The sequence below is a fragment of the Hypanus sabinus genome, chromosome 10 (assembly GCF_030144855.1).
Source record: "Hypanus sabinus isolate sHypSab1 chromosome 10, sHypSab1.hap1, whole genome shotgun sequence".
Taxonomy (NCBI): Eukaryota; Metazoa; Chordata; class Chondrichthyes; order Myliobatiformes; family Dasyatidae; genus Hypanus; species Hypanus sabinus.
Genome location: NC_082715.1, coordinates 78,559,103 through 78,577,419, shown reverse-complemented (window position 1 = coordinate 78,577,419; position 18,317 = coordinate 78,559,103). Strand labels below are relative to the sequence as shown.

The 18,317-nt window shown below is 39.9% G+C and overlaps 1 protein-coding gene across 6 annotated transcripts in view; it reads right to left on the bottom strand.

Moving 5' to 3' along the window:
• Positions 1–18,317, bottom strand: part of arid4b (AT-rich interaction domain 4B) — a 141,428-nt gene that overhangs the window by 6,635 nt on the left and 116,476 nt on the right. For all 6 annotated transcript variants that reach the window (XR_009514366.1, XM_059982175.1, XM_059982176.1 and 3 more), the window contains 2 exons: positions 6,268–6,378; positions 191–418 (listed from right to left, as the gene is read on the bottom strand). Coding sequence is in view for 5 of the 6 variants with exons in the window: in XM_059982175.1 (XP_059838158.1) it covers positions 191–418; positions 6,268–6,378 (339 nt within the window). In the remaining variant the exon portion in view is untranslated. The remainder of the gene's footprint in view (positions 1–190; positions 419–6,267; positions 6,379–18,317) is intronic.

The following is an 18,317-nucleotide window of genomic DNA, read 5'->3' as shown; positions in this document are numbered from 1 at the left end:
TTAATAATACAGCTGTAAGAAAAAATTTTGTGCCTCATTCTTGACTTCCAAAGATTGCAAAATTATTGGGATCCAACAAATGGTTAAAAGCTCCATTTTCCTCATCTAAGACCTGCACCGAGTCTTTCTACCTTAGCATGGAAGAAAAATTGACTGAAGTTACTTCACAGCCAAAAAGAGACAAACTCACCCATTTGGATACTCCATTTGTAAGATCTTGAGCTCCTGCTGTCCTGTTCCTGTGCACTATTCTTCTCCCCATTCAGAGTAGGTTTCCCAGGGCTCAGTACTTTGGTGGTAGATGTGCTAGCTGGCAGAGGATTGATTCCTGGTGCTACCACTGAAGAACTCTTCTTCACCTGTACAGATTTGGCAGTATTTTCACCCGCAGACATCTCTTCACTATCGCTACTGTTTGCTGTGAATATTAAGAAGAGAATACATTTACTTACTTTTGTGGCCCTGGGATCTCCCCAATCAATGAAATACTATTTCTGGAGCAAAATAAATCTTATATTAAAGAAAATGTATGTAATGTGGTCACAGTAAAGTCCTTTAAAGTGACTAGATAGATCACCAGATGATCTTTTTCTAAACTGAACTTAAAATAAACACTTGGCAGGTCTCACGGCCAGTCTACTTGCACTTACTTGAATTGGCATTCTTCATAAACATCTGAGGATGCAATTTGGGTCTTACTTACAAGTGATTGTAAAAGAAGTTCTTTTAAGAGTGGAAAGTTTCCTCTGTATTCCTCTCCGAATATCTTTCTGGATCATTCTATCTATTTATGAAGCATTTTTCACTAACCAATCAATCACCTATCTATCTATTTAGACGTAAAGCTGAGTAAAAGGCTCCTCCAGCCCAACAAGCCTGTGCAAAATGTCACAAAACATTAGAGGTAAACATAGCTAGATCAGGGTAATTGGATTTGTCTGTTTAATTATTATTTTCTTCGCAGCTTAACAGTTAATTGCTTGCTTGTATTTTTATAACTACTTATATATGCGTAACTGTTAGTATATTTCCTAGTGGCCACAGTATGTATATACAGTTTTTCAGTATATCCACTAATGGTTAGATCTGTACAATTCTGGTAAGTTCTAGAGGCTTCTTTTATGCTACATTACTTGAATTAGGGCTACCTGACTGGCTGACAATTGAATTTGAATAGAATATTTCTTATCTATGGAGTATGAAGAGCTGAGTACAAGTCACTCTCACTCCTGCTACTAGCCTCTGCTCCTATTACTGTCCATTTTTCTATTTTCTTTGTTCTATTAATGCTTAATAAAACAGTTTTGAAGCAACAAGTTTTCTGCCTCCTTTCTGACTTCCAAACGAAGCTTGGATTAAAAACATCAGAATCCAGCAGGGTGCAAGTTGCAAGAAAAAAAAACTGCCCCCCACCCGCCATCATAGTTTGTTAACTGATAGCACATGGTTCAGAATGTTTCCTTGTTTATCTTATACAGATTGACTAGAGGTGAAAGGGGATGGCCACGAATCTGGACAGGATCAGTTGGTCATAGTTATTGACGGAGCTGGACTGAAACTGCTCCTTAGTCCACTTGACTCATGCCTACAGTATTCCCATTCAGATAGTACACCACAATAGCTCAAATCTCAAATTAGCTCAATAGCTCATCTTTGTTCTAAATGGACATCCCTCCATTCTAAAGCTGTGCCCTCTAGTCCTAGACTCCCCCACGATAGAAAACATCCTCTCCATGTGTACTCTATCTGGACCTTTCAATATTCTATAGGTTTCAATGAGATACCCCCATTCTTCTAAACTCCAGTGAGTATAGTCTCAGAACCATTAAACGCTCCTCATACGTTAATCCTTTCATTCCCAGAATCATTCTTGTTAATCAGGTAGAAGGTGCAGGCACCTCAGGACTCACACCACCATGTTCAAGAACAGATACTACCCCTCAACCATCAGGTTCTTGAACAAAAGGGGATAGCATTTAAGGACTCTGTTACATTGTTATTTCATGCTCATTATTTATTGCTATTTACTTATATCTGCATTTACAGTTTGTTTACAGTTTATGGTTCCTGATGTTTACAGTTTATAGTTACTGTTCTATAGATAGATTTGCTAAGAGTGCCCACAGAAAAAGAATGTCAGGGTTGTATGAGGTGACATGTTGTGTACCTTGATAATAAATTTTACCTTGAACCCCATCCTTAATGATGGACTCCAACATCTTCCTAACCACTGAAATCAGGCTAACTAGACTATAATCTTTCTTCTGCCTCCTTCTCTTCTTAAACAGTAGAGAGACATTTGCAATTTTCCAGTCCTCCAGAACTATTGCAGAATCTAGCAATTCTTGGAAGATCATTACTAATGTCTCCACAATCTTTTCAGCCACCTCTTTCAGAAGCCTGAGGTGTACACCATCTGGTCCAGGTGATGTCTACCTTCAGACCTTTCAGCTTCCTGAACATCTTCTCCTTAGTAATAGCAACTCCACTCACTTCTGACCCCTGACACTCTTAAAATTCTGGCATATTGCTGTTGTCTTGCACAGTGAAGCTAATAACAGCTAATGAAGGGTCTCAGCTTTAAATGTTGACTGTTTATTTCCCTCCATACATTTTCAGCCACATTTCTTTCCTCAGACAACATACCTCCATGAATATTCCACCAGAAACATCCCTTTCCCACCCACCCTGCAGCTTAACATATTTCTACTGTCCTAGTTCTGAGGAAGGAACTCTGACCTGAGACGTTAGCTTTGTTTCTGTTCTCACTGATGTTGCCTGACCTATTGATTTCTGGTTCAAGAAGGCAAAATCATTATGGACCTTTAGCAGAGGAGGTACAGGAGTTTGAAATCACACTCGATGTTTTAGGAGCAGCTTCTTTCTCCCCCCCCCAAATCACATTTCTGAATGGTCTAACAATACTACCTATAATTACCCCCCGCACTATTTATTTATTGCAACTTAGTGATTTTTATGTATTACACTGTCCTGCTGCACAAAACAGTAAGTTCCACATGTCAGTGACAATAAACCTGCTTCTGATTCTATTTCACTTTTCCATTAACTGCAGGATTAAAAAATATGATTAACACCAATGAGATGTTGAACCCTTTTAAATAATAATCCACAAATGAACTGTGTCCACTTCTGAATGCTGCAGAAAAGGTGTCAATGTGCTCGAAAGAGTGCAGTAGTGATATATTAGAATGATTTCAGGACGAGAAATTACAATCACAAGGTTGGACTGAAAATAGGGCTGTTCTTGGAATGAGGAATGTGGAAAGACTTAATAAAATTATTCAAGATCATGAGGAGTTTAGAAAAAAGCTACTTCCCTTCAAGGGGTGACAAATCTGAAGTGATGGGCAAGAGATACTGTAGGGAACCTGAAAAACAGTATTTTAAATGCAGAAACTAGTTATGTTGAAGTTGTATAAGACTCTGGTAATGATACGTTATGTTGCTATCTGGGAATACAAATCCTTAACTCCTTGAAAGTGGTGTCATGGGTAGAGAGGGCCGTATCGAGAGCTTTTGGCACATTGACTTTCGTAAATCAGAGTACTGAGTACAGGAGTTAGGATGTTACATTACAGTTGTATAAGACATTGGTGAGGCCAAACGGAGTATTATGTGCAGTTCTGGTCACCTATCTACAAGAAAGTTGTAAATAAGACTGGAAGAGTACAGAGAAAATTTGCAAGGATGTTACTAGGACTTGAGGACCCCAGTTATAGGGAGAAGTGGAATAGGTTTGGACTTTATTCCCTGGAGTGCACAGGAATGAGGGGAGATTTGATAGAGGTAAACAAAACATAAGGGATACTGATAGGGCAAATACAAGCATGCTTTTCCCACAGAGGCTGGATGGGACTACAACTAGAAGGTTAAAGGAGAAAGATGGGATATTTAAGAGGAACCAGTGGGAAACTTCTTCACTCAGAGGGTGGTGAGAGTGTGGAATGGGCTGTCAGCAGGAGTAGTAAATGTGAATCCAATTGCAACATTGGATAAATACATAGATGGGAGGGATGTGAAGCGGGTCGGGAATTAGGCAGAATAACAGGTCAGCACGGACTGGATGGCTTAAAGGGCACTGTTGTCAGACTATGACTATGAATTGCAACTTGCTGCCTGAAAGGGTCAACCAAAACTTTCAAAATAAAATGGAATGTTCCTTGAGGGAAAATAATTTGGTGGGCAATGGCAAGGGGACAAAGGAATTGCTATACAGTGCTATATCGAGTCAATATGCCAAACAGCTTCCTTCAATGACATTCTATGATTGAGGTTAAACAAATTGTGAAACTGCAAGCTCTTAAGGAAAAAAAAGCATGAGAATGGAGTTAATTGATCAGATTTTTCAAAGAGCTAGCATGGCTTCTGTGGGGAAAATTACCACCGTGTATGGTCCTATTAAATGGAGCACAAAGCTAGATTTGGAAATAGATGAAAAGATTCACACTGCATCCTAATCTCTTGCCATTAAGCTTAAAAGCACAAGTAGCAAAAAGATAAGATTCCCTTTCCTTAGAAACTGCCTGACATGCTGCGTTCCTACAGCATTTTGTACACTTCTGTAGCAATAACATGGGCAGAGTCAGAAACAAGTTTACTGAAAGAAATTAAGGAAAGAATGCATTATTCTAGCAGATCTTCCTTCCTTTTGTTTTCCAGCCTACACTGCAGATAAGGTGAAAACAGGAACAATGTGTTTATACAGCAACTTTCAAGGAGGAATATGTTCTGGTAAACTTCACAGAAACACAGACAAAAGCTGGCAGCCAGCTACCAAAGAAATTATTTTTAATATTCATTCATAAAACATGCAAATTTGTGGTATGGCTTGCATTTCTTTGCATCCTAAAAGAGAAGTGTGTTTGGCAAACCTACAGGAGATATTTTTTGAGGAAGTAACAAGAGAAATAAAAGAGAAAAATCAGTAGGCATGGTATATTTGTATTTTCAGAAATCTGTTGAAAGCCCCAAATAAAAGATTCAGTAAGATTTTTTAAAAGTTGGGTGTTACATATTGGCATAGATTGAAATTTGCTTGACAGATAGAGCAGAATTGGAAATAGACAGGTTTTAATCAGAACATCCAGCACAGTACTGCCCCTCAACACACAAAGTTGTGATGGCCTTTTTACCCACTCCAAGATCAATCTCTGCTTGTCTCTTGTGTAGCCCAACATTTTTCTTTCATCCATCTGAATTTCAAATGTATCTGCCTCTACCACCACCCCTGGCGGTGTATTCCACACACACATCACCCTTTATCTCTGACATCCTTCATACTTTCATCCAACAACTTTAAAACTAAGTCCTCTAGTATTTGCCATTTCCTCCCCGGGAAAATCTCTCAGGCTGTCTCACTCTTACTATGCCTCTTACCATCTTATACAGCCCTGTTAAGTCACATCACATCCTCCTTTGCTCTAAAGAGAAAAGACCCAGTTCACTCAACCTGTCTTCAGAAGACATGTTCTCTAATCCAGGCAACATTCTGGTAAATCACCTCTGCACTCTCTAAAGTTTTCATTTCCTTCTAATAATGAGATAACTAGAACTGAACACAATATTTCAAGTGTAGATATAGAACAGTATATTTCCTTAAGAAGAATTCTGCCAACACAGAAAATCTGAAATAAGATGGAGAATTGTGGAGAAAGGAACAGAATTAACATGCCAGGCTGATGAAGTGTCTTGAAATTCATCAACTGAAAACATTAACTCAATTTCTGTTCTCACAGATGCTCGCTGAATTGCTGAATACTTCTAGTATTGATAGAGTGGATGAGGGGAAGATGTTTCCTATAGTGGGGGAGGGCACACAGCCTCAGAATAGAAGGAGATCTCTTTAGAACAGAGATGAGAAATATCTCATTAGCCAGAGGGTGATGCATTTGTGGAATTCATCACCACAGCCAGCTGTGGAGGCCAAGTCATTCGATATATTTAAAGTGGAAGTTGATAGCTTCTTGATTAGTAAGGGTGTCCAAGGTTACAGGGAGAAAGCAGGACAATGGGTTTGAAAGAGAGAATACATCAGCCATGATGGAACACCGGAGCAGACTTGATTGGGTCAAAAGATTCAATTCTGCTCCTGTGTCTTATGGTCTTACTTGCTGTGTTTTTCAGTAGATTTTCTCTTTGACCAAGAATGCTCATAGGCAAACGAAAAAGGCATAACATTATCACAAAAATCTACACAATCGATACAATATTTAACAAACATAAGCAAGCAGTATCACATTTCCTCACCAGCTCGATTTTTCTTTTTGTTGTTGATCCCTGATCGTTTGTGGCTGCGTTTTTGCTTCTTGGCTGAACTTCCTCCCTGAGCATCTTTTGGCCTTTTGTGACCAGAAGCAACTGGATTGAAACGAAGACAAGGGAAAATTTTATTTCATACTAGCATTCAAAAATCAAACAAGGGTGAGCAAACTGACTCTGATTCTTAGTGTCCAAAATAAATCCCAGACGTTTTAATCTTCTCGACCTATCAATGTGGTCAAAAAGGATTGGCAAATATAATAATCATAAACGCAAGCGATTCTGTAGATGCTGGAAATCCAGAACAACGCACACAAAATGCTGGAGGAATTCAGCAGGTCAAGCAGTATCTATGGAAAGGAATAAATAATCACTTTCTAGCTTGTACTCCTTCCCTTCCTCCACCTTCTTAGTCTGGCTTTCCCCTCTTCCTTTCCTGTACTGATGAAGTGTCAATTAGTTATTCCTCTCCAATAGATGCTGCCTTACCTGCCAAGTTCCTCCAGCATTGTGTGTGTTACTTTGGCAAATGAAATAGTTTACAATGAAAAGACAGCCTGCTGTGCTCTGATCTAATCATGTTATACTAATGGACCATCTGTTTTCATATGTCTTACACAAGCATGCTACAGTCAAACATCAGAAGGCTTGACGTTTTTCAGGAACATGACAGATTGGATTAGAATGAGGCTAGCTGTATCAGAGGTTGCACACAAGGGGGCATAAACAACACATTGAGCTCATCTGCTCTGCGTCAGTGTTTTTTTGCTGAAAGTAAGCTTCCTCCCAGCTTCGACAGGTTCCCTCTCCATTTATACCCCCAGTCTTCGCAAGGGTACTCTTTGCACAAGGGGTACATTTGGCAAGATCCAGCAAGGAACCACGAAACATCTATGAGATTATCCAGAAAGCTGGAAGCAAGGATAATAGCTTGTGAAAGGAAAAAAAAACACCTTGGAATCGCAGTAGATATTCTGAATGACTAGAGAGACAAAGTTGCTGCGTGGATTCAATAATTTCTCATTGTAAACAGCTGAAGTTGAGAATTTTAAGAGCCTTTATATAATTCAAGAAAAGGGGAACTGGGAAAGTGTAGACTGCTATGAATTGGAAGGAGCACAGGAATAATTGAACAACAGATAGATGCAAGCAAGACAAAACAGATGGACAATGCATGTAGGATTTTTTTTTGTCTTTTTCTTTTTGTATTTCCATAACTTGTCTTTTGCACATTGATTGGTTGTCTGTCTTTGTTTATGTGCAGTTTTTCATTGATTCTATTGTGTTTCTTTGTATTTATTGTGAATGGCCAAAAGAAAATGAATCTCAGGGTAGGATATGGTGACATATATTACTTTGATAATAAATTTACTTTGAACTTTGAAAAAGAATTTTTTTCAAGGAAAAGGCAGGTAATGAGTAAACTGCATTTAAGTTCTCATTTTAAGATATCAAACTTTCACCTCTGTCTGCTTTTTCCCAAACTGAGGCAACCCAAGCTTGCTGCTTTGATCCACAAATCAACAGTGATACAGAACTTGCTTTTATATAGCTTTTATATCCTCAGGATGTCCCAAAGTGCCTTGCAACCAATGGATTACTTCTGAAAGGTTGTCACTGTTGTAATGTGGGGAACACAGCAAGATTTCACACACTACAAACAAAATGAATGTTCAGATAATTTGCTTCAGTGATTGTGATTGAGGCTTGAATACTGGGGTAGATTCTCCCCTGCTCTTTTCACAGGGCCAAGGTTCTCTGTAATTACCAGAGAGATAATGTGACATCTCAGACAAAAGATAGTCCTTCTGACAGTGCAGCATTCCCTCAGCAATGGCATTTGGCAGTACTACACTGGGACATCCTGAGGCCATGAGAGGTGCTACTAAAGTGAAAGTTTTTCCTGGTATCTCTATTCTAATGTCGACTCCACATTTACCAAAATTAAAACACAGTTCCTGTTGCAATGGATCTAATAACAGTAACAACTACTCAAAACAGCAAAACTACGAGGTGAGAGATATCAAAGATCAACTTTATTCGCCATTTACATTTATTTGTAGTAGGAATTTGACGTGGAGTGTGGGTCAGGGTGTGACAAGCAACAAAAAACATTCAACAATTATAAAGAATGAAGAATTATATGGAATATAAAGTTGGAGGTTAAAGTACAGATATAGAATAAAATGGGATTAAATATATAGATACTGGCATGTATTTACAGTGTAAACTGCATTATAATAAGTGGTTTAAAGTGTCTACAGGGCAGTACAGTGACAGGGGTCATAGATAGAGGGCAGTGAGGAAAGCTAACAAGAATGGTTTATCAGATTAACTGCGACCATAGACTGCTGAAAGCAAGCTTGCTGAACGGCAATTAAACATCTGTTTTGAGTACAAGTCCATTGACACCTTATTGAGGATTTTAAGGTGGCATTACTTTCACTGCTGGTTCTATACAGAGTCCTTGTGCTATTATACAGTTCTACAGACTGCTGGTAGAATGGAAATAAATTCAAAGTAAGTACGTACTTCAATGTATACTAAGTCTTCACAGTCAATGGTTTAAATTTGCACTAAATAATTTGGCAAAAATACTGCAGTCACTGGAAATCTGAAATAGGACCGAAACTGGGAAACATTCAGTCAATCTGGGAGCACCCAGGGAAAGAGAAACAGAATTAACATTTCTGGTTAATGATCCTAATTCTGCTTCCTTCTCCACAGATGCTGTCTGATCTCAAAGTAAATATTTATTATAATTTTAGCAATTTATCCTATTAAAACAATTAATAATAATTTTATTATTGATTTGCCATTTCTAGTCTAAAACCCACTGAACTGCCATCAACATATAAATCTCTACACGAACAGGCTCTATAGTCAAAGTAACTTTATAATCAAAGTAAATATATGTTACCACACACTACCTTGAGATTCATTTCCTTGCAAGCACTTCCAGGGGAATTAAAAATTACAATAGAATTCATGAAAAGCAGACTGACAAATAACCAAGGTAAAAAAGACAAATTGTGCAAATAAAATAAAAAAAATACAGAGAACATGAGTTATAAAGTCCTTGAAAGTGACTGTGTAGATTGCTGAATCAGTTCCCATTGGTGGTGATTGAAGTTGTCCACACCAGTTCAGGAGCCTAACGGTTGCAGGGTAATAACTGTTCCTGGCCTCGGTGGTGTGGGACTTAAAGCTCTTGTACTTCCTTCCCAACTGTAGCAGTGAGAGGAAAGAATGGCCTGTATGATGGGGGTCCTTGATGATGGATGATACTTCCTTATGTCGGTTCTCCATGCAAATGTGCTCAATTATCAGTGACGGACTGGGCTGTAATGGAAGCAGGTCAAGCTGTGGTCTGCGAGGAATGTCTTTAAGGCATGGCAGGACAGGGAACCGGTGATTCTGTTGGATGGTATCCTGAGAACAACTTTCAAAGAAGCCCAAGAACCTTGCTTGGTTGGTGGTCAGATGGGTTATCTCCAGGATCATTCACGCACAGCCACAGTCTCAATCCCACAGCACACTGACACTGAAGCAGATTTTCTAGAATACAACATTTGTCACCACGGACAGAAAAGGGATGCAGTCGTCTTTGTTGAGGTCCATCTGGGGTAGCTAAGTAAGCCAGTACTCTATGTGGCAGAGCAGCATAGCGGTTAGTGCGATCACATTCCAGTACCTACACTCATCCATCAGGGTTCAATTCCTGCTGTCTATAAGGAGCTTACTATGACTATGTGGGTTTCCTCTAGGTGCTCAGGTTTCATCCCACATTCCAAAGACGTATGGATTATGGTTAGTGAGTTGTGGGCATGCCACGTTGGCACTGGAAGCACGGTGACGCTTGCAGGCTGCTCCCAGACACAAACTGGCACATTTCACTATTTGTGAGACAAATTAAACTTTTCAGAATCTTAGCTGGGTTGAGAGAACAAGTGGAATGACACATCTTGTACTGTGAATGGAGGGATATCATGGTCATTCACAGTTCAAAGTAAACTTATTATCGAAATATGTATATCAGCATACACTAACCTGAAAGTCATTTTCATGCAGTAGAACAAAGAAATACAAGAGAATCAATGAAAAATTACACACAGAGACTGATAAATAACCAATGTGTAAAAGGCAACTTGTGCAAATACAAAAAAAAACAAATACCGGTAATCGTAGTAGTAATAATAATAATCTAAGTAAGTAATTAATGCTGAGAGCATGAGTTGTCGAGTCCTTGAAAGTGAGTTCAAGGGCTGTGGAATCAGTTCAGTGTTGAGCAGAGTGAAATTATCCAAACATTATACATCTGTAAATGTTATGAAAACTGTACAATTTTGAAAAAACTTCACCACCCAAATACACCAGATTCCACAACAAATTAAAGCCTAGAATTCCATCTGTACCATACAAGATGACATCATAACCATGGCATAGAATTGCTCCTAATAGGCTGAACATTTACTATTTCTTCCAACCACTGTTTCATGCTTTCTTTTCACAAGCATAGGTTAAAAAAAAAGATCAACTGGACTGCATGAAGATCTGCAGTCCCTTCCATTGTACCGGGCCAACTTTTCTCCCTGTTCCATCAGACATGGGTCAACAAAACTCACAATCAAGACCGCATGTCTGATCTGTAGATCTGCATAACAGAGTACATTTGATGAAGAATTCATTACAAGATGCTGTTGGGTGTCCTTGAGAAAGCAACATAGTGTTCTGTAAATGCAACCTCTTGCTTTCAAATGGCAGGTCAAAACTGCAGCAAATTTGCTACTAAATTATGCAAAGTGACATGTTCAATATCTGACTTTCCAGTCTTTTCATCCATAGAACAGTACAGGCCCTTCATCCCACAATGTTGTGCTAATCTTTTAACCCTACTCCAAGATCAATCTAACCCTTCACTCACAGAGCCCTCCACTCTTCTTTCATCCACATTCAGGGACAGACAGGAAAGGTGGCAAAATGTTTTCAACTGTGGGTGAGTGACAAACAAGGGGACATAGTTACAAGGTTAGGTAGGAGAAGGGCTGGGGGAGGTGGTCATTTAAAACTGAGGTTGCAGCCCTGCCAGGTAGAGAGGGTCTAATGCACAGGATGGCAAGAAGCTGCAGAGGGTTGTAGACACAGCCAGCTCCATCTCAGGCATAACCCTCTCGATCACTGAGTACGCCTTCAGAGGAAGTGCCTCGGAAAGGTGACATCCATCACTAAGGACTTTTACTAATAAAGTTATGGACAAAAGATTACTTGTCTAAACGAACCTGTCATGCATGCGGACTCTTACCACTAGAAGCACTTGAGTAAACTACATGTCTACAACTGACAGTCAGGACTAGTCCGAGGGGCTGTTGGATTAAACTGTTTAATTGTAATTTTTTTTGCAGTTCACAAGTTATTCCTAATAGTGTTTTTATAACTACTTAAAACATAAAACTGATTAGCATGTTTCCTCATGGTCACAGTACGTACGTTTGTATATGCAGTTGCTCAGTGTGTCCCCTAGTGGTGACAGTTCTTTGTATCATTCTGGAAAGTTCTAGAAGCTTCTCTGGTGCTGCATTATTTGAATTGAGGCTATCTGATTGGTTGCCTCTTATCTGTGAATTTGAATGGAATGTTTCTTATCTCTGGAGTACAAAAGAGCTAATCACATGATGCCAGCTTCACTTTCCCATCACTCACTAGCCTCTGTTTCTGCTCCTGTTACTGGCCATTCTCAGTTTTCTTGGTTCTATTAGTGAAGCAATAAGTTTAGTGCCTTTTTCCTGACTTCTTGAAGAACATCAAAATCCAAGACAAAAATAGGATAGCATGGATATGATGGGTCCAAGGGCCAGTTTCTTTTCTGTACAATTCAATGACTCTTTGTTACAAGCTGGTGAAATATAAGGCTCTGTGTTACTTGTCCAGCCTGTGCACGTTTGGCCCAGGCGCGATGCTGTGTTTGGCTCACTTCACACTTTGACAATATAGTGACAACTAACCAAGCATCACATCCTACCCAACCATCATGATAGGACGACAGCTGGAGGAGCAGGTAGTGTTGAGGAAGTAGGGAGTCTACAGAAGGACCTGGACAGGTCAGGTGAAAGGGGAAAAAGTGGAAGATGGCATACTGTACAGGGAAATGTATGGTCATGCACTTTGGTAGCAAGACTATAACTGTATACTACTTTGAAAAGGAAATAAAAAAATCAGAAACCAAAGGTGCAAAAAGACTTGCGAGTCCTGGTACAGGATTCTGTGAAGGTTAACTTGCAGGTAGTAAGGAAGGCAAATTCAATGTTAACATTAATTTTGAGAGGACTAGAATATAAACACAAAAATATAATTCTGAGGTTCTACAAGGCAATAGTTGAGTATTGTGAGCATTTTTGAGACCCATATGTTAGGAAAGATGCTGGACAGAGTCCATAATTAGCTTACAAGAATGATTTCAATGTTGAAAGGGTTGATACATGAGTAATGTTTGATGGCTCTGGAACCGTACTCATTGTAGTTGAGAAGGATGGGAGAACGGGGAACTTATTGAAAAGTACTGGGAACTGAAAGGCCTGGTTAAGGTGGACATGGAGAGGACAATTCAAGTGGTGGGAGAGTCTAGGACCAGATGGTACAGCCTCAGAATAAAAGAATGTTCCTTTAGAACAGAGATGAATAGGACTTTCTTGAGAGTGGTGAATACTTAGAATTCATTGCTACAGACAGCTGTGGAGGTATTTAAAACTGAGGGTGACAGATTTTAGATTTGTAAGGGTGTTAGAAGTCATGAGGAGAAGGCAGGAGAATGGAGTTGAGGGGGAAAAATAAATGAGCTATGAATAAATGACAGAGCAGCCTTTATTTTCTGAATGTCCTAATTCTGTTCTTATCTTGTCAATCAGCATTGAATTTACACTGATATTCCAGGGGGATAAAAACCAGGATGATAGAGCTGAGGATGACCCAGCAGGTTTACAAGTAGACGATGGGTGCAACATGTATGTACGGAAGGACAAGCCAATGATTGGGTACAAATGCAGACAGGACGAAGAGTTAAATTGTACCACAGAGGCAAAACTCAGAAGGGCAAAGACTGAAGGTACTGTATTTAAATGCATGTAGCATTTGGAACAAGGTGGGACGAACTCATGGAGCAATTAGAGATTAGTCAGTTTGACATTGTGGGCATAACTGAGTCGTAGCTGAAAGAAGGCCATAGTTGAGAGCTTAACATCAGAGAATATACTTTGTATTGAAAGAACAGGCAGGAAGGCATGGGTAGTGCTGTGGCTCTGTTGGTAAGAGATGGAATTGCATCTTTTGAAAGAGGTGACATGGGGTCAGAGAATGTTGAATCTTTGTGGGAGGAGTTAAGAAACTGCAAGGGTAAAAAACCATTATGGGAATCATATATAGGCCTCCAAATAGTAGCCAAGGTGTTGGGGTTGAGATTGCAAAGGGAGCTGGAAAAGGCATGTAATAAGGGTAATGTCACAACTGTGATGGGGGACTTCAATGTGCAAGGGGATTGGGAAAATCAGGTTGGTGTCAGATTGCAAGAGAGGGAATTTGTTGAATGCCTTTGAGATGGCTTTTTAGAGCAGCTTCTGCTTGAGCCTATTCAGGGAAAGACTATCATAGATTGGGTATTGTGTAATAACCCGGATCTTATGAGTGATCTTACTGTAAAGGAACCCTTAGGAAACAGTGATCATAATATGACTGAATTCATATTGCAATTTGAGAAGAAGAATATAACTCACATGTATCAGTATCGCAATGGAATAAAGGAAATTACAGAGGCATGAGAGAGGTGCTTGCCTAGGTAGACCGGATCCGGGAGGATACTAATGGGGATACTAATGGGCAGAGCAGAGATGGCTGAAGTTTCTGGAATAGTTCACAAGGTGCAGGATAGATATGTCCCACAGAGAAAGAAGTTCTCAAATGGAAGGGATAGCCAACCGTGGCTGACAAAGGAAGTTAAGGACTGCATAAAAACCAAGGAAAGGGCACATAAGGTAGCAAAGGTGAGTGGGAAGTTGGATGATTGGAAAGCTTGTAAAATCCAACAAAAGGCAACTAAAAAGCCATAACAAGGGAAAAGATGAAACATGAGGGCAAACTAGCCAATAATATAAAGCAGGATACCAACATTTTTTCAGTTATATAAAGAGTAAAAGGGAGGTGAGAGTTGATATTGGACTATTGGAAGGTGATGCTGGTGAGGTAGTAATGGGGGACAAAGAAAGGGCAGATGAACCTAATGGGTACTTTGCATCTGTCTTCCATAGAGAGGAAGGAGTGAGTCCCATTGCTATTACAAAGGAAAAAACTGCTAGGCAAACTGAAAGGTTTTAAGGTGGATAAGTCACCTGGGCCACATGGATTACGCTCATCGAGGTTGCTGAAGAGATAACTGATGCAATGGGCATCATCTTTCAAGTATCACTTGATTCTGGCATGGTCCCAGAGGACTGGAACCTCAGTGGTTGGGAAAGAGTTGGAGTCTTCTATTAAGAATGAGGTTTTGAGGTCCTTGGAGACTAATGACAAAATAGTTAAAGTCAGCATGGTTTCTAAAAGGGAAATCTTGCCTGACAAATCTGTTAAGAGTTCTTTGAGGAAGTAACAAGCAGGGTGGACAGAGGAAACAGTAGATGTTATTTACTTCGATTTTGATAAGGTGCCATACATGATGCTATTTAATAAGCTAAAATCTTATGGCATTACAGGAAAGATACAGGATGGAGATACGGCTAAAAGACAGGAGGCAGCGAGTGGGAATAAAAGGGGCCTTTTCTGGTTGGTTGCCAAAGACTAGTGACCAGCAACCAACCGGAAAAGACCTTTTATTCCCATTCGCTGCCTCCTGCCTGTCAGCCATTCCGCTATCCATGCTATCATCTTTCCTCTGGGGTCAGTATTGGGACCACTACTTTTCACATTGTCAATGATTAGATAATGAAATTGATGGCTTTGTGGCAAAGTTTGTGGATGATACGAAGATAGGTGGAGGGGTAGGTAATACTGAGGAAGCAATGTGATTGCAGCAGGATTTAGACAAATTGAAAGAACGGGCAAAAAAGTGGTAGATAGAATACAGTGTTGGGAAATGTATGATAATACCTTTTGGTAAAAGGACCAATACGGGGACTATTATCTAACTGGGGAGAAGGTTCAAACATCAGAGGTGTAGAGGGGCTTAGGAGTCCTTGTGCAAGACTCCCAGAAGGTTAACTTACAGGTTGAGTGTGTGGTAAAGGTGCCAAATGCAATGTTGGCATTTATTTCAAGTGAAATGGAATATAAAAGCAAGGAGATAATGCTGAGCCTTTATAAGACACCAGTCAGGCTGCACTTGGAGTACTGTCAACAGATTTGAGCCCCAAATCTCAGAAAGGATGTGTTGTCATTGGAGAGGGTCCAGAGGAGGTTCATGAGGATTATTCCGGGAATGAAGGGGTTAACATATGAGGAGCGTTTGACAGCTTTGGGCCTGGACTCACCAGAATTTAGAAGAATGCAGGGGGATCTCATTGAAACCTACTGAATGTTGAAAGGTACGGATAGGGTGGATGTGGAGAGGATGTTTCCTATGGTGGGGGGTACCCAGAACTTGAGGACAGCTTCAAAATTGAGGGGCAACCCTTTAGAACAGAGGTAAGGAGGAATTTTTTTTAGCCAAAGGGAAGTAAACCCGTGGAATGCTGGAACAGACTTTTAACATCGTAAACCAACGAGTTGTTTGTCATGTCTCCCCTTTCGCTGTGAAACAGCGACACCTCATATTAGGGAGAGAGAGAGAGCCTGTGGTATGTCGAATTACTGGGTGAATACTGGGTGAACGAGCAGTCTTTGGGGTCCAGCAAGTCCGTGTCTCTATTGATGCTTTGCTGTACGCTTGCTTGGTGGAGGACGCTGATGATTTTTTGCTGGTGGGGCGGGTGGGTTAATGCCTCGTTGCTGCTTGTGCATGGGGAAGAGAACTGGGGCTTTGGGGTTCTAACATTTAATTGTCATTCATTCTTTGGGGCCCTCCTGTTTTAGTGGATGCTTGCAAAGAAAAAGAATTTCAGGATGTATATTGTATACATTTCTCTGACATTAAATGTACCTATTGAAACCTACTGAATGCTCTGCCATAGACTGTGGTGGAAGCCAAGTCTGTGCATATATTTAAGGCGGAAGTTGATCATTTTCTGAGTGGTCAGGACATCAAAGGATATGACGAGAAGACAGGTGTGTGGGGTTGAGTGGGATCCGGGATCAACCATGATGGAACGGTGGAGCAGACTCGATGGGCTGAATAGTCCAATTCTGTTCCTACATCTTATGCTCTTACTGTCATTGGGTGAAGGCACTCTGACTCAAGATAAAAATATTCAAACATAATCTAAGAAAACCTTAGTGGATATACAAGCAGTGCAACAAGCATTCAAAGCTTCCTCAAATGCACAACCCACGCCTGCAACTTCTATGAAAAGAGGATGACAAGAGCAGCGAGCATAAGAACATGAGACATAGGTATCATGTATTTAATATTTCAGTAATATTGTACATACATTGTTTGATTAAGCATTCTTGTTTATTTAAATAGGCATTACAGGTTACGTGCAAAAGTACAGGAATGGCATGTTACCACGCCATCATGTCAATGTACAGTAAAAATGAAACTAAATCACATTCTCATCTTTTTGCTTTCAAATAGTTTTTTTTGTTTTGGAGTTACAAAACATAACAATAGGAGCAGAATTAGGCCATTCAGCCCATTGAGTCTGCTGCACCATTCCATCAGGGCTGATTTATTATCCGTCTCAACTCCATTCTCCTGCCTTCTCCACATAACCTTTGACACCCTGACTAAACCAGAACCTATTAACCTCTATTTAAATATACCCAGTGACATGACCTCCACTGCTATCTTTGGCAATGAATTCCACAAATTTACGACTCCCTGGCTAAAGAAATTCCTCCTAATCTCTGTTTTAAATGAACATCCCTCTATTCTGAGGCGGTGCCCTCTGGTTCGTGACTTCCCTACTACAGGAAACATTCTCTCCACATCCACTCTTGGCCTTTCTATAGAAGTGCAGCAAGAACAGTCCCAGAGCCATCAAACACATGTACGTTCCACCTGCAGCTTCCCCTCCAACAACACGCTATTCTGATGTGGAAATAAACACTGCCCTCCCTTCATTGCCACGAGACCAAACTTTTGGAGGCAGTAAGCTGACCCTGTCACTGAGCAGATTGCCCTGGTTGAGGGCAGCTCACTACCACCTTATCATGGAAACAGGAAAGGCAGTAAATGCTGCTTTGCCTGTATGATGGAAAATCATTTTTATGCAAGCAATAAAATTCAGTGTAATATACATAATTACCACAACTGTAAAAATTAGTGTAAACATACTCTAAAATTATTGGTTACAGACCATCACCAATATTTTGCATTTATTTACACTGTTGTCCCATTTGCCCACAATCCATTTTCATTTTCTTGCCAATTAGTGATCAGACCTAAATAATATTACCACAACCTCTGGCCAGTCAATCATCAAATCCAAATATCATCAAATCCAAATATCATCACCACAAACTCTGGCCAATCAATGATCAAATCTGAATAGTAACTGGGGCAGTGACTTATTTGGGACAACTCAAAGAACAAAAACTAATCAAGAAAATAACCAGGATTTTCAGTTTATTTGGGACACTCTCCCAACTAATTGTGGTCAGAGACTGCTGCCAAACATTTTCTAACAAACATCAGTCACATGCACGTCATATGACTGTTAGGCACTACACTGTGAACAGTTTTTAAATAGTGTTATTTGTGTGTCTGTTCAAAACACAGTGATTTTTGTCATTGATAGTTAGTGAGTAATATAAAGTAAGACAATTCCAAATGGTTTAGTTCACTGCAATTTCAAGCATTCAAGCTTGGAGATGCCAGAAATGGCTGGGAGAGAAAACAAAATAATTTCGCTACTTCAAGTTAGGAACTATGAAAAATCTGAAGGTTTCGACAAGCATCT